The 17691-nt window shown below is 35.6% G+C and overlaps 1 protein-coding gene across 1 annotated transcript in view; it reads right to left on the bottom strand.

Annotated features, from left to right (window-relative positions):
- TENM2 (teneurin transmembrane protein 2) overlaps window positions 1-17691 on the bottom strand; it is a 1399253-nt gene that overhangs the window by 940657 nt on the left and 440905 nt on the right. Inside the window, 1 exon segment of the mRNA XM_043982744.1 lies at window positions 7097-7372. Within this exon segment, the coding sequence (XP_043838679.1) occupies window positions 7097-7372 (276 nt within the window).

The raw sequence follows: 17691 nt of genomic DNA, 5'->3' as shown, positions 1-17691 counted from the left end.
ATATTTTACTCACCACTTTGCAGAGGGGTTGTCTCTATTCATAAGAGTTCCTGACTTTCATTCATTCTCATCCTTAGTACTACCCACTCTGTATCACTCTCATGTGGTATTTGGAGCTTTCATAAATCATTGAATTTCCCTAATCTACCCTTAGTTTTATTACCTTCCATTTATCTGCAATAAAGTCCATAAACCACTTATCTGATCAAAACTGAACATAATTACTACTCAGTCATTTCCCTCCACTTTAAATGGCTTCCTTCCTAAAGGCCCTAGGGTTTCCTTGATCAGCTGATGTAGCTAAACCTGGTAGGGATATTTTTCCTAGGTCTATTTCCTAATTCTTCCTAAAAGTCCATCTGGCTAATATGACATGCATCTAGCCTGTTCCAAATATTTTTGATCAGGAATTTCAGAACTTGTTTTTGGAAAACCTCAGAGTGTCTCCAGTTATCTTTTGGGATGTTTTGAATTACAAAAGAACAAACCTGAAATTCCAAACTGAAACTTTCAAATAAAAAAGCATCTTCAAAACAAAATGCATTTTCATTCTTTTTGCTTTTAAAAAATGCCAGGGCAGCTAGGTGGCACAGTGGATAGAGCACCGGCTCTGGAATCAGGAGGACCTGAGTTCAAATCCGGCCTCAGACACTTAACACTTACTAGCTGTGTGACCCTGGGCAAGTCACTTAACCCCAACTGTCTCACCAAAAAAAAATGCCATATTTTTGGAGTGGACTAGGCATAAAAAAAGCAAACATAATATTCCACAAACTGTTTAAACATATCATTTAAAACAGGTTCTTGGGGATCAGAGAACTTATGCACCCTGCCAAAGTCCACACAGTAAGTGCCAGAGGCCTACCATAAATCAGGATCTCCCAAACTCAAATTACATCACTTTATCTACTATGCCTGGGCAGCGAGGTGGTGCAATGGATATAGCACTGCTTTGGAATCAGGAAGACTCATCTTCATTCATTCGAATGTGGTCTCAGATACTTACTGGCTGTATGACTTAACCCTGTCACTTAACCCTGTTTGCTTTAGTTTCCTCCTCTATAAAATGAGCTGGAGAAGGAAATGGAAAACCGCTTCAGTATCTTTACCACGAAAACCCCAAATGGGGTCACAAAGAGTCAGATACAACAAAAAAAACAACAATCTACTATGCCATAATGTCTCTACAGATGTATCAAATCCAAACTAGAAGAGGGCATCATTGTCCAAAATGTGTTTTATTTTGTCTTAATTATTCTTTTTACACTGGCTTCTTTCATCTACTCTCCTTTTCATTCATGCTCTCCCCAAGTTATTCACGGAAATGAGTTCTCCACATATGCCTTCCCATCTTCACATTTGAAGTCTCATGCAATGTTCCCCATTACTGAATTAAGAGAGCATGGGGGGAGGGGGGAGAATTCAGTGGAAGAATCTTGTCTTTGTTCTGACAATAGCTACTCAAAATTAAATCACAAGAAGCTTTTTCTTTTTACTCATATGTATAAACAGGCTGATCTTCACCATGTCCACAAATTTATTAGTTTATTTCTTCCTTCCACTTACTGTGTCCCAGTTTTAGAATAGGCAATTGAAAAGTCTTATTACTTCTCACATATTCTTCTCAAGACCTTTTTTAGTTGGATATTATTTCCTGTGTAGCTTTGTAGGCTGAAAATTTATACTATCAGCTTCATTATCTTTAACTCCTTCTCTTTATTACCTTTATACTGAAATCATAGCCGTCTGTCCAACCCATTACATAAATTTAATTTGGTCCTTGACAAAAAAAATACCAAATTGAAAAAATAATGACTGAATAATGGGCAAGAAAGTTATACTTTTCTGGCTTTGGGGGTCCGTAATTATGCTCTGACAAAGCTTTTAACCCTGCTTCCCTTTGCTACTCTACTGAAGCAAAGCCCCGATATCAGGAATTCAGCAGCTTAAAACCAAATGATTATCCACCAAACTCAAAGTCTCCCTGAAGGCCTGGAGATTACACATGTAACAGAATCATCCTACCCTTGCCAACAGTAAGGCTTAGGCCTTTATTTTACTTATTGTAGCTACTGAATGTGCCCCTTGCTTCAGAGCCTCAGGGAACAATTATAAACATGATAAAAAAAAACAACCACAATAGAGGGAGAACCCCCTCCAAACTCTTACATTTTAATTTATAACTGAAAATATATACAATATGCATACAAGATGCATTCTCTCACACATATTCACAGTTTCCCAAACACTAAACTCTTCAATAAAAAGAAAAAAGCAACTATTTCTTATTTTGGCTGAAACTCAACTCTAAAATTTTCCTGTGAGCAAATTAAGAAAATAATAGGTAACTGCTATTTGATCATTTGATCTTATATTACCATAAGCTGCATTTTTAGCCACTATTAAAATCATTCTCTGAACTTCCTTCAACACCTCTTCCCAAGACCTGCCCACAAAAGGCATAACTGCAATGCACTGAATTGTAGTGCTTGAAACTTATTCATTTTGTTCCAATGTCTAGTCTGTCTGTAACTCACTATATACTACTACGAAGGTTTTTTGCGTCCATTAATTTGGGGGGGGCGGGGCAATGAGGGTTAAGTGACTTGCCCAGGGTCACTCAGCTAGTAACTGTCAAGTGTCTGAGGCTGGATTTGAACTCAGGTCCTCCTGAATCCAGGGCCAGTGCTTTATCTACTGCGCCACCTAGCTACCCCTGCTTCCATTACATTTAAAATAAAACCACCTACAACCTATACTTTTTGAAACGAATAATCTAAAAATGGCCATTCCAACATCATAGAGGATTTAGGAGAATTAAATTTTTAAAAAGGATAAAATTAGTGTGTATATATTTTTTTGCTGACAGTTTTAAGACACATGTCTAAAGAGTTAGCAGCCATTTGATTACTTCTTACCTTTTTTAAGTCTCACTCTTTGCCTACTTTGCACTGTCTGATATTCATTTTTTTGACAAATTATGGATTCTTGGTCATATCTAGAAAGCATATGACTTTTAAGCAGGTAACTAGCAGGCTTGGTAATTATATACAGGAACGGCAATATAAAATACCAAGAAGATTTAATATAATTGATCACAGTAATAAAGATAAACAAGCTTCTCTTGTAGTTAACATAGAAGACCCTCTTTTCCTAGTAAACTTGGTTAGGAGGTAAGAAAATGATTTGGGGAACATATGTCTAAAGGTTATCAATGAGTGGAACCTGGCTAGGGGAGCTAGATTCAGCTGAGTACAGCTAAAATGGGACCCAAAGGAAAACAATAATCTACCTCCAGGGTTTGCTCATCTGGATAGACAACATTTATCAAATAGCAATGAGGTATTCGATGCCATATTGAAGAGAGAGACACATGATAGGATATACCAAATTGACTCATAATCTAATGACTCACTATAGACAGACAGACTACCAAAGGTATTATACAAATTATCCATTTTATGCAAAGTACCAGTTTGTTTTTAAAATGATTTTCTGAAATACAGTGGAATTAACCCAACACTTATATTTTCCTCATCAAAGTACAAAATGAGAATTTACAATTTCCCAGTTCATTGGCAAAGGATGAAAACAAGTATTTTCCATAGTTATCATGTATAGAGAAAGAGAAGAAAAATACAATAATTTCACCCGAACTCTTGAGAGTCATTGCAAGTATCTCATAGCCATGGTACTTTACTCTCTCTGGACTTCCATTCCAGCAACTCAAACTCCAACTATACTATAAAATTCAAGGACATATATCAGTCCCTAAGGTGAAAAAATTGCCTAAGGGATTCAGAGTACACAGAGCAGTATTGCTATCTCACATTTTTAAAGATGCAATTAGTTACTATTGTGTATTATTGGGTGTCCCATTTTCTCAGGTGATATAGAGGGCACTGAGGAGGACGTATTTTAAATGGGACAGTTAGCAGGGGAAAAAGTGACATTCTCATCTGGTAGTCCCTGGAAAATCCAACTTACACATGAGATCCAATTTCACCATAGCAAAGGCTGTCCAACTACTCTCAGGCTTCATTTTCATGTCTAACTAACAGATCATTAAGGTAAGACAACTTAATATTCTATGAGAGAGTTTTTAAAAGGGAAAACTGGGAAAGAAATTATGAATTGCATAATATTCTAGGTTAGGGCCTGATCTGGTTGGCAGTTTGTCCATTTAAATGACAAAATTCCAAATGTTGATGAGTCTACAAAGAGACCCTAGAACAGCAAACCAAAGGTCAATAATATATGTACTCTGTGTAAAAAAGGATGGCTGAGTAGTTCATTGGTCTTTTCTGTTACAGAACTGCTATACAAATCCAAGTAGAAGGCTAGCCTTGGTAAGTAGTAGAATTTATTTAATATTTTTAAAGAATTGTTGAATTTAAGAAAGACATGTTGGGGTGTTAAATTCTGAAATGAGTTACCTTCTCTAAGTATGGTTTGTGATATAAACAGCTAGCAAAGAAAGGAAAGGAAGAAGAGAAACCTTAAATAAAATCAATGAATGATTCTCTGAAATTTCATGTACCCCAAGATTCAACAAGTAGGCTTACATACAAAATTCCAGATCAAGAAAAGTCTTACTTTACAATATCTCCTCAAAACCCCAAAATGTATTGGAGAGAATCTCCCTTGAAGTATAGCATCTTCTGACTTCCTTTTCAAGAGGAGCATACCTAAAAGGTTATTGATTTGCTTGTGAAGGACATGGGGTTTATTATGTAGGAAGCCATTGCTGGGCACAAGTGTAAGAAATTAATGATGGCTTTGTAAGTGTCCATGCTGTGGTGTGGAACCAGTGGGGCAACTGTCAATCTATATGATAATACATTCCCAAACTTCATAAAGTCAGTGATGTGAAAAAGCATTGATTTCTTTTTGAGCTAAACAGAATTTGTCAAAGAGAAAGAGCAAGGAGTTTACTGAAGTTAACACCTCTGCTTGCAGGATAGTAATTCCTTATCTTAGTAAATATTTTATAACCTCATGTGTAAAATCCCTTGTTTTCATTTCTGGGAGAAAATGAATATCCTCAACACACACATTACCAATAATATTGATAATCCTGCCTCTAATTGATCTTGAGTTTTGAACTTCGTACATTCTTCCTACTTTGAAACTCTTCCCCCTCTCCTCCCATAGACCATTTTCTTATTCCCAGTATATCTATCCTTACACAATGGCATGGCAACTGTTATCCCAAGAAAAATTAAGACTCATATAGGGACTGCTTTCCTGTAAGCATGGGGAATATTAGCATAGGACCCTCTAAGAGGTAAAAATTTTAAATGTAAATTCTTGACCAATATCAAGAAAAGAGAACAAGAAAATACCCTCAGTCTACTCCTCATTCCTTTGACATAATTCATTAGCAAATTCTTTTCATCCATAACAGTTCCTGGTAAATCCAAAGCCAGCATTTTCTGCCTGTATACTTGCTTCACTGGGCAAATCCCATTATTAGTACCGTGTGTAACAATGCAGCTGATTTAAAATAATTATGACTAAATGGGGCACAGAGAATTTTAAAATGTTTATACTTAATGAGACCAACATATACACAGGTCCTAAAAAATCCAGACAACATATTAATTCGGTGAATTTATTTTGTTAAAATATATCTAAAGTTTCTTTGCTTGCAAGTGATTTTCCTTATTTGGCAAATCAGATCAAGTTTTTTGATCACATCTGACATAGTAAAGTTGAAAAGGAACATCAGTAAATGGATTTAATTTTTTATTATAGACAAAAACTTCTGAAAGTAATTTCTTATTGAAGAAGCACCTTAAAGTGCTAAATATGCCAAGTAGCACAATTTTTTAAATTCCAAAATTACGTCCTAGGATGTCAAGTGTGGTATTTTACTTGAGAGGAAACCTTGATTAGCTACAGGCGTTGTTGCACTGTGATATGAGTAAGATACATATCTTTTCCCCCTCCCTGGAATAAATTATTGCAGAATTAAACATAAATTTAAATGAGATGTGGTGACTTTTCTTTAAATGCATGTAACTTACCCCGAAAATGATGTATTTTCAGCACAGTTTGGATTCTGAATGATGTTTTAGCTCTGCATTGCCATTCACGACAAGCTGTCACACTACAAATTCTTTTTTTAATATATGAAAATACTTATGGCTGTTCTAGCAGAAGTCTTAAAGTGTTTTGTATAAACATTCTTAACTGATCTATTTGTAAACCTTTTTAACGGCAATTTTCATTCCAAATATACAATTCACTCATAACAAATCATATAGCATTTGATGTTTTCCTTAAAAATCAACTTGGCCTAATGCAATTTAATCTCTTAATTTTTTTTGAAAACTAAAAACAGTTAAGCATCTCAAAGAAATACACAAATAAGGACCTTATCTCTTTAATGGCTTGTTCTGGCTTTGCCTATACTTACCGCTTAATGATCAGAAGCATTTAATTTTCAACAAAGCTTCCAAAGTTTCATTAAAACCCATCTACAAAGCTGATGGATAAGTGATAGGGATTGTGATCGAAAACATGTGGCATATTATTAACCTAAATAGGTACCAAGGCGAAAACTAAACATGTAAGGGAATACTTTTTTGAAGGCAAGTTTCTTTCTATTTGTCATTATTAAACTCCAGAGCATCTGCTACAAGTTTGATCTTCAGTACGGATATGAGGCATTGCTGTCTGGAAATGAAAGTATAAGATAAGGTGGCATTCTTAAGAGATCTTCATGAGGAAAATAACCCAGGTTGCCATTTAGGGGGGAAATCAATACAAAGACCTAGAAACTCATGGAGAGAGGACATTTTTAGGTATAGGTCATAGTTTATCAAGTTGCCTTCTTTGCAATGTAATTTACTTGCTAATAAGACCAACAGACTATACCAGAATACGCTGTTATCATCAAAATGTGATTTTAAAATACTCTTCTCCTTTCTAGTATAGTTTAGGTTTTTTTCCTCCCTCAAGGTAGGTAGACAAAGTCAATTTAAAGAAAAATGAATGGATTTCTATTGAAATACATAATGAATGAAAAAATAAACAACTCCATGTAGCACAGTGTTTAGAACATTAAAACACATTTAAGAAACAGGCCTACCGTTTTCATCATCTGACTTATTTTCATTATCAGAGTCAGTCAGGGTAAGGGCTGAGTTTTCGCGACTTGACAGACCGGAACTGCGCCTCGATTTGATCCCTCTCCCCCACAATCTTATAGCATGCTCTGGAGACATTCCTCCCTCTGTATCTGAGTCAGCGTCAGACCCTGTGCTCAAGGAGTAGCCTTGGTGAAGAATTCCTATGTCGGAGCAGTAACCACTTCGATGAGGGGAGGGTTCACAGATTCCTAGTTCTGCAAGGGTGAAGTTAGTTCCTAGGATGACAGTAAAAGAAATAACAGATTAAAATTGAGGGAACTAAAACAAACAAATGAATAAATAAATAAAATATTGCCAGTGAGCAAATAGATCCTTTTGCTAACCGAACATGGGTAAAAACTATTATAACATAAAGGCGAGGGTTTGTTGGTTGGTTTTTGTTTTTTTTTGGTGAAAGGTGCTCATTTAATGTACTTAAAAGGCATTTATTATGCACCTATTATGTGTCAGGAATCATGTTGAGTTCTGGGGAAACAGAAACAAAAATGAAATAGCACATCATCCCAAGGAACTTCGATTTTATATTGTGAGAACCATCAAGCACACATAATTTGACTAGGAGTGAGTATTTTGGCCAGAACTCACATAAATGTTAAGAGCTTATAATCACTCCCATGACAAAATGTCCAGAGAAGATTTTAGTGTTTTGATCACTCCAACAGTCCTGCCAAGCATAAGGTTGTTCAGTGTCCTGGCAGTACAGAGGTGATGTCATCTCTAATGATAACATGTGTCAAGTTCCATTCTGATGCGACATATCAATCAGAATCCAAAGGAATGAGCTTCACCACTAGAAACATTCAAAGTTTTTGTAGAGTGAATGCTCCCTGCTTCAGGTAGCTTAGCACTCAGACACATGATGGAAGCTTTAAAACACAAGGCATTATCTAAAGTGACCACCCCTTCCTGGTTCTCTGTACAGTCTTTCTCTTTAAACTACTTATTGAATTTGAAAAAAAAAATCACACAATAAACTCAACTTTTTGTGTTCTAAGCATAGGAAACTTTGTGAGTAATTGACCAACCATGAACCAGCATGCTCTTCCTTAGTCTGCCTGCTTTAATTAGATTAGTTAATCCTTTCCATTTTTGTCAGTCACAAATCATATATAACCTTAAGATAAGGACATACCTAATCTACAACTAAGGTGGTTATTGAACATGGAATTTTTTTTGAAGGATACATTTTTAGTGCCCAGCTTTCTAGATCAGCTTAGTCTGTCATTAATTTATAATAAACATGTTTTTAAGCTGGCTTTTTTGTTAATGCACACTGGTCTACTAAGACTTATTTGCCTGTGTAAATAGTCCCAAAGGGTGTGCTTCAATGAATCAAACCCAATTCTACATATAATTATTTTCTGCAGAGCGAAACATATCCATCGGAAAGATAAATCAAGTAAAAATAAATATCAGCATGGGGCATTTGCCTACTACCTGTGCAGAAAGAAGGGAACTGATAACCAATCAACATATGACTAAATGGTGTTCTTTATTCCCTATGCAATTCTTATCACACTATCTTAGTTTCCTTCCCTCAGCCCAATTTATTAAGTTCCAGCTTACATCCTAGGGATTTAGGAATTGCCAGTAATCGTACATTAAAATGTACATTTCCGACTCAATAGACTCTAAAACTGAAGCTATTGAGTTTGGCTATGCTTGAGGAAACAGTCCTTCCACTCAGATTTTCTGGTATCCTATATGATAGGATTGATTGATCCTTTATGCTGCTCCTTAAATTATACTTAACTCAAGGGAACATAATCTATTAATATTTACATGGTTTCATATCACACTTATATCACAGTTTTTAAAAATTGCACTATGAAACAATAGCATACTATTATCTTCTGTCATGGATGTTTTTAAGCTGCAGCTTTAAGGATTTATATGTCTATGGGTAGGGAAAGAGCTATAGAGATATATAGAGACATTTATATGTGTGTATACATATTAAATGTATATTCTATACATACAAATATATAGGACAGGGAATAAGGTATGTGATTTCATTTGTATAGGGAATTCCTGATGAAGAAACACTTTTTATCAAAGCATTTCAGTACCTGCTCTACAACTTGCAATCTGAAAAAATGGCCTGGTGAGTGGTGATGGAGTCACAGAGAGGTTGAATGACTTGCTCACAGTCACACTTCCAGTCTATGTCAAAGAAAGGATTTGAACCTAGAGTCTTCCTCATTTTAAGGCCAACTAGAAATCCATTAAGCCATGATACCTCTCAATGTAGGGGGATTCTTAAATGTAAGATTTCATTTAATGAATGAGATTTACATGACTAAAATAAAACTGTTCTATGCTAAAAAATTTCCCCTGTTTATATCACTATGTACAGTATGCCTAGTTCATTATATAGAAATAGCTCCATACACCAGAAACAAAAATAGAAACATCTTTTGACCTCTTCATGCTCCTTATAGTAAAGAAAACTAGTATTTTAGGGCATCCCTTAAGGAACCCAACTAAGAATTCCCAAAGGGGTTTGATTACCTTTGAGACTAAAGGGCAGGGCAGGGACAGGACAAAAGCAGATTCAACTTTTGGAAACAAAAGTCTTCCCCGAACACCTCCTATCTGCCTCCTTCTCTATGTAGTTCCTGGCCCAACTTCTTTGGCAAACATAATGTCTTGTTGATATTTGTTCTTTTAACTAACTCAAAGCAAAACATTCTTGGGGAGATTTTGGATAAAGAAGCTTATACATGTATACCTCTTGTCTTCACCTACTAAGTGATGAGCATAATAGTATGATAGAGAATCTCATTCCTTTGGATAAACCACTGGATAACTCATCAGAAGTAACTGGAATTCCATAGCAACACTATTATTGTGGTCGTTGTTGTTGTCGTTACTTATTTCCATTCAGTTCAATTCAACCAGAATTTATTGAACACCTTCTATGTATAGGGCTCTGAATTAAGAGTTTTAAATTAAAAAAAAAATAAATTTTTAAAAGAAGCTTAAAAACTGTTAAATACAATGAGTATCATTATACCTTTTCATTTGCAGAATCTTCACATTAGAAGGGACTCTACAGGTCATTTAGTCTAACTCTCCAGCCAAATAATATCCCTGACACATGATCTGTCAGGCAATATCTGCTTGAACATTTCCAGGAACAGAGAGTTCACTACTTTACAAGGCAGATCATTCAATTAATGGGCAACTTCAATAACTAGAAAATTTGTCCAGATAATGACTTCAAATTTCCTTCCCATAACTTCTGTTCAAAGATTTCAGTTTTCCTTAATGGAGCTATGAAAGATAAAGCTACTTACTTTTTCCATGCAATAGCCCTAAGAGTAAATAAAAACAGCTATCATGTTTCTCCTTAATCTTCTCCCCTTCCCAGATCAAATGTTCCTACTTACTTTGACCATCAACCTTTCCATATACCTCACCATCTTGGTTAACTACCTGTGCATATGCCCAAATTTGTTACTGGCTCACAAAGTTGAGTATTGATTATATTTCAAATGCGATCAAACCATTAATAGGATACAGTAGGGATATTTTATTTTTAATATAGTTTATTCATGAATGTTGTCTTTACATCACATTTAGTTCACATCTTCACAAAAGCCTCTAGATTGGGCCCTTCCTTATGAAAAAGAAAATCAGTTAATCAAAAACATCAATACATAGTGTCTAATATTCTGTACATTAGATTCCCTGACTATGAAGATAAAGGTATACATCTTTATCTGTTCTCTCTAACTTTAACTGATTTTTCCAGTGGTCTGGATTCAACATTCTTTTATTGATCTCTCAATTTACCCAACTTTAGTCATTGTATGTAATATCCTTTTGGTTCTGTTTACTTCACTCTATATCAGTTCATACAAAGCTTCCCACATTTCTCTGAATTTCCTCATTTCTTACATCTCTCAAAGAAAGGGAGATATTCTCACATCTTTCTTTGTTCCCATTTAGTCATCCAAGGGAGCACTCCTGTATGTCCCCTATTCCTCAAGAGTTGCAGCTACTAGAGACTCAGAAAAGAAAGTTTATAAGATCATAGTTCCATGGCTGGAAGAGACCTTAGGGATTACTTAGCCCAAAACTCCTCACTATTACAGGTAAAGAAACTGAGGCACAGGATAATTTAGTGATTCAGCCATGGTCACCTAGGCAGTTGGAAGGTAGGGTTTGAAGTCAGATCATTAGATTCTAAAGCTAACATTCTTTACACTGTACTACTTGCTTCTTGAGATTTTACCACCAAAGTGCTTTGTAGTTCCAAACAGTTTAAATCAGAAACAAATATGATTTTACCAATGGAAATGACACTAAAGCAGATATATTAAATCAGGTGTCCATTAACAACCAATGGACTTTTCTGCCTGCCCCATTGTTTCTTTGCAGTTGTTCTTTTCATTTACATTGTTATAACGATTATGTATCTTGAGAATTTCCATGGTTAAGCAGGTTAAAAAGCAGTAGACATGTGATTTTGAGTCAGATTTTCTGATACCAGAATCCTTCCTAAATACCATACAACATGTCAGAAGTAGAGATGAAAACTGAACACTTTAATAAAAAATCAGAATATTTATTCATATAGAACTAAGCATTTGGGTATTAGGACAGATTGGATTTTTGTCTGAATGATTTTCTTTTTATCTGGTTGCATGGTGTCAAGCAAATGTGACCCCAGTTGGCAAAAAAAAAAACTACTCTGATGCAAGCAGTGAATCTCTAGTTCAAGGGTAGACGCAGATGGATATGAATGAAATGAAAGGATTCTCAAATACCACAAATTTCTCTGCCACCTTAACAATTTCAACACAGGAAGGTCAACATTCTCTACTTGTGGTGCTCATCCAAGAATAAAAATATGTGTGTATACTTATATGTATATATACATATACACACATGCATACATATATACACACACACACGTGTGTGTATATATCCTTAGATTCACATTTTTCTCCTCTTTCTAGAAAACCTCCAACAAGGAAACAACAACAAATGCTTTGAATGACTGTCATCTCCTAAATAAAAATAATATGTTCACTAACCTCTTGAGCTTGAGCTTATTTTCTGCACTAGTGGTGAAAATGCCAACATGATTAAAAATCAATTTCAGTATTAAAAATATAGTCCAGTTACCTTAGGTGAAGAAATTAGTTATGTTTATATTTCTGACTACAGGAATCCTATCATTCTGTAATTAGCTTCTTCAAAAGAACAAAAAATAGGGAGCCATGACAACGAGTTGACAACAATCTTGTAGCTGAATATTGTATTCTAAAGGGTATGTCTCTTATTAGAGAGCTCCTCTGAGATCCTCCACTATTTAAAGACAGCATCCAGGGATTTCTCGGCCTCATTTCCTACCCAACTTCATAATTTCCAGAAACTCACCATTCTGCAAGATGAAATCAACTCAGAAACTTACTTCTATTTAGATTGCTTCCTAGTCCAGCTTCATGATTTCATCATGCCCATCAGTGACTTTGCTCTCCATCACTCAGTTTTTCAGCTTTTCTTTTATTGTCTTCCTATTAGATTGTAAGCTATTTGAGGGAAGAGACTGTCTTACACCTCTCTTTGTATTCCTGGTTCTTAGCACAGTGTCTGACACATAGCAGGTGCTTAATAAATGTTTATTGACTCTGACTCTTATATTTAGGCATGCGGACAGTTAATGGGTCATTTAATGATGACACAAATTCTGGGTCACATGACCAATAAGATGGTGGCATAGACATTTTCTCAAATAATTTTCAAAAGAGGAATTAAGTGCCAGAAGTAGAGCAATTACAGTGGATCCCACAGGACAAGAATGCAGGAAGCACAACAAGGTAATATGAATTAACATTGGACATTATGAATCCCCAACTTCCTTACTCAGCACTTCTCTCCACTGGTCTCTATGTTCTAGCAGGGGGAACAAACAAACCTATGGGGGTAGTGCTTTGGATCCATTTCGAGATCTATCTTCTGGCAGAGGCTCTGCCAGTGTATACCACTTCTGCCCTGTTCACATCATCCTGTTACAATGAGCAGCAGATATCTGCTCTAGCTTGTCACAAGAAGAGAAGCTTAAGGGCAACTGAGCTCCCTTCTATGTGTGGTAACCCTCAGATTAGGAAACCCCAGTGCTATCAGAAACTTTACTTAAAACATGTCCCCTGCTTTCCCCCAGCCTGACAAAAATGGTGGATTCTGTTTCAAATCATTCAGAGAACTAAAGAACTCAGTAAGTCCCCTGATGTGAGACTGGGTTAGGTCCAACCCCTGGTTAATAGCCTTCTTCAAAGAGGGAGAAGTCAGGAAGTCAATGAGAGGTGAAAAGGAATAAAGCCAGTAAAATTTGAAATGGAAGAAAATGCAATTAAAAACTTAGAGTACCGACAGATATACGAACATACACAAGACTGATTTTAGAAAGGAAGACAAAAAATACAAAATATATCAAATATCTCTAAGTAAATCTCACAAAGACATCAATGCCTGATGAAACACAAAACCCCATGGATTCTCAAGAAAACAGGGAACTGTACTATGATGTTCCAGAATGGTTCAAGACAGAGAGAGAAAAAAGAATATTTAGAGAAGTTAGAAGGCAGAAAACAACAGAATGAATAATCTATACAGTAGAAATGATAAACAGAAAAGAAAAACTTTAATCCCCAGTGATGATACTCTCCAAAGAAGTGGGAGAAAAACAGTTTTAGAATGTAAATATAAAGAAGCAAAAGCCAAGTTAGAATAAGAAAAACAAAAAAGTGAATATCTCATTTCACAGAATACAAAAACATCAGAGTTGGAAGGGATCCCAAAGGTCACCTAGTTCAACCCATATCTAAACAAGAACATCCTCTATAACATATTTGACAAAGGGTCATTCAGCAGTTTTTTTGTTGTTTTTTCAGGGCAATGAGGGTTAAGTGACTTGCCCAGAATCACACAGCTAGTAAGCACCAAGTGTCTGAGGCTGGATTTGAACTCAGGTCTTCCTGAATCAAGGGCTACTGCTTTATCGACTGCTCCAAGCAGTTGTTTAAACTCCTCTAGTGGTGAGGAAGCTAGCACACCATTAGGCAGCCAATTACATTTTTTGGAAAATTATTTATTTTTCATTTTTTTTCTCAATTACGTATAAAGATATTTTTTGAGTTTCAAGTTTTTCTCCCACCTTCCCTTCCCTTTCCCCTTCCAAGGCCAGCAAGCAATTTGATATAGGTTATACATTACTATTATGTTAAACATAGTTCCACATTAATAATAACAAAAGGAAAAAATGCAAGAAAGAAGAAACAAGAAAAATAACAAAAAAGCAAAAGTGAAAATAGTATGCCTCAGTTTGCATTCAGACTCCATAGTTCTTTTTCTGAGTGTGGAAAGCATTTTCCACCATAAATCTTTTGGCATTGTCTTGGATCATTGTATTGCTGAGAAGAGTTAAGTCTATTGGATAATCGTTAATAAGAAGGTATTTTTGTGTGTTGGTGTATGTGTGTTTTACAGTGGATATGCCGCTTTGCTTCACACCTCTGCCACATGTTATTGGTGTGACCCTAGTAAAATGACTACATCTCTCTATACCTCAGTTTCCTTTCAAGTTCAAAAAGAGGAGGTTGTACTGGATAACTTCTAAGGTCTCTTTCTACTTTAAATCTATGATCCTTTAAGTCTTATCAGAGGTCTAAATTTGCTTATTTACAACTTCTACCCATTCTCTTAGTTCTTCCCTCTACCAAGAAAAACAAGCCCAATCATTCACTTTCCCAAAAATATAACCTTTCAAAAACCCAGAGACAGCTATTGTATCCACCTCAAAGTCTTTTCTTCCTTAGTCTGAACAATCGCTATTCTTATATAGCATGACTTTGAGGTCTTTCATTTTCTTGGTAAACCTTCCGTTTATCAATGTCCATCTTAAAATATGACAACAAGGTTTGAATGCAACACGACAGCCATATACACTAGGGTAGATTACAGTGGTGATGATGCTTCCATATTCTTGGGCATCACAGTTGTTTTTTAAAGTAGCCTAAGATCAAGTTGTCATCACACCAATACAACTTTCTGGGCTGAATCCAAATATCCAGGATGTGAAAAAATAACTTTTTAACAGAATTATTGGAAGAATTATTTCAAAATTGTTCATCCTGAAAGTTCTTTCAAGGAATTTACATTCTTAATCTTCTTAATGCCAATGGCTTTGTGATTTATTTCTATTTGCAGGGGAGGAGGAAAATATGGACATCAACCATAGAGTGAGAGTCATGATTGGATATTCAACTTTATTCTGCTACCATGCAGATTCAGGTTACAATGAAATGCTGTTTCAACTCAAGCTGCACATGTTTAGATATACTTATTGCCTATTCAGTTAAATAATGGAGCATCTAGCCTGCTCAACTTTGGACAATACACTTGATGTATCTATGCAGAAGCCACTGATGTTCATTTGCAATACTTTACCACTGGCAGTATAGTATTTGCATTCTTAACAGTCATGAAGGTGCCTGTCTCCAACATTCACTTGATGTTGTAAAAACACTGACTTTCCTGTCATTGAGGGATTATTGTAGAGCTCAAGAGTTCATGAACTAGTTTACTTTCTGACACCTTGTGAGATGAATATTTCAGTCTGTACCATTAGGTGAACTTATACTTAGTAGATATTTTACCCAAGTAACTGGCCAGAACCTCTTTCTGTCCTTGAAAATCTGAGAGTACAACACTGAACAGAAGTATTCCTCCTCATATAGGACTGATTCAAACAATTTAATCATAAACTATCATTAGGAATTGATGTCTTGCTGAAAACCATGGAAATTCCTCGTATTTACACTTATAGGCTAAGTTCACAAAACAAGGAAAATTCATAATGCCTCAAGATCCTTTTTTATGTATTCCTACAAGGCAGAACAGAGTAGTGGAAAGAAATGGATTTATAGTCAGTGGTTCTAATCTCAGCTCTGCTATTTCCTAATTATGTGAACTTGAACAAGTGACTCAGTTTCCTTATACATAAAATTACTAGGCTTGTTAAACAAGACAATCTCTAAATCTATTATACTATCTAATTAGGAAAAGCACAAAAAGAAAATAATAGAAACCGTTTAGATCATAATCTGTTTTCTTTCATTCTTTTCCATGTTGTTTCATGTGCTCAGGACACATTTGCATGCACATGCACATGAGCACAAATACAACCTGTAGCTTATAATAGTTTATAGGCACATGTAGAGACTTAATTGCATTTAGCACCTGACAGCTGTGGACTTACCGGGAATTGTTGAGTCACCAAACCAATGTCAAAAAGAAATACAGGAATAGAAAACAGTAGCTTGTTCATTGGAGAAAAAAACAACAACCAAAAAAAAAAAAACCAAACCCAAAACAAAAAAACTTTACACCATCACAGCTGAAGTACCACCCCATCAGTGCTATTATGTACATGTTCTGAGTGATGCTGTTACTAATCAGTTTCAGCAACGCCAGAGGCGTAATCATCTGACTCAAATACACCATTTCCAGTGTGGTTTAAGGCATCAACCAAAAGGAGTAATGTGCATTACCTTCAATACTGATGGACGCACCCATCTGTAATGAAGGTAACAGCTTCACAAAAATTTCAGTATATCTCGAGGCATCAACTGATGTAATTTTTAAATCTTCATACTAACTACTCAAAACTTCCACCAAATCTAGAACTGTTAAAACAATTTAGGCATATTGTTGACACCAATCTTGTAAAAGAAATGTCCCCTGAGAAGAGAGATCAAGATTCCATACAGGTGGCCACTATCCACATCACAGAAATTTTTGCTTTTGTACAGAAAGTTTGGGCAAATATTGGACTCAGATCATTCTTTATATCCATATCTATAGGTTTACATACACACATGTATATATAATATGTATATACACACATCTATAAACATACATATATATATATACATATATGTAGTTTTAAAATGTCTTTGTCATTTTAAAAATCAATTTACATAATCATTTTAGACAACACTGTGTAGTGGGGGAAAGCCCTGTGTTTGGAGGTGGAGTACCTTTAGTTGCCATCTCACCTCTGCCACTACCAACCTAGCTGGCTTTGGACAAGCCTTGCTGAACCTCAGGTTCCTAGCCAAAATGAAAGGGTTTAGATTAGTTATAAATCCTATGGTTTTATAGTCAGATTTTCATACTCATCAATCTATCCCCTCCTTCTTTATCCCAAGTCCAAACCGATGGCAACCTGTCATTTTTGAATGACAGAAGCAAAATAAGAATTATGAAAGAAGTCTCTGAGCTAGCTGGATTTCAGCACACAAAGGACAGTAAAAAGAGACGGCAGTTAAGCCCCAAAAGTAACAAATGATGACTAAGGAGAAAGAAGAACTGTGAAACTAGACAGGAGAACTAAAAGCACATTACTCCAAAGCTCTATTGAAAAGGAAATCAATTCTATATACCTATAGAATTTCTGAAGACACTGCGGTATTAAAGCATAGTATTATAACTGATATTTAAAATGATGGCCCTCTCTGAA

This window comes from Dromiciops gliroides, chromosome 2, assembly GCF_019393635.1.
Source record: "Dromiciops gliroides isolate mDroGli1 chromosome 2, mDroGli1.pri, whole genome shotgun sequence".
In the NCBI taxonomy this organism is placed as follows: domain Eukaryota; kingdom Metazoa; phylum Chordata; class Mammalia; order Microbiotheria; family Microbiotheriidae; genus Dromiciops; species Dromiciops gliroides.
Note: the sequence above shows the minus strand (reverse complement) of the source record. Positions and strands in the feature narration are given on the sequence as shown.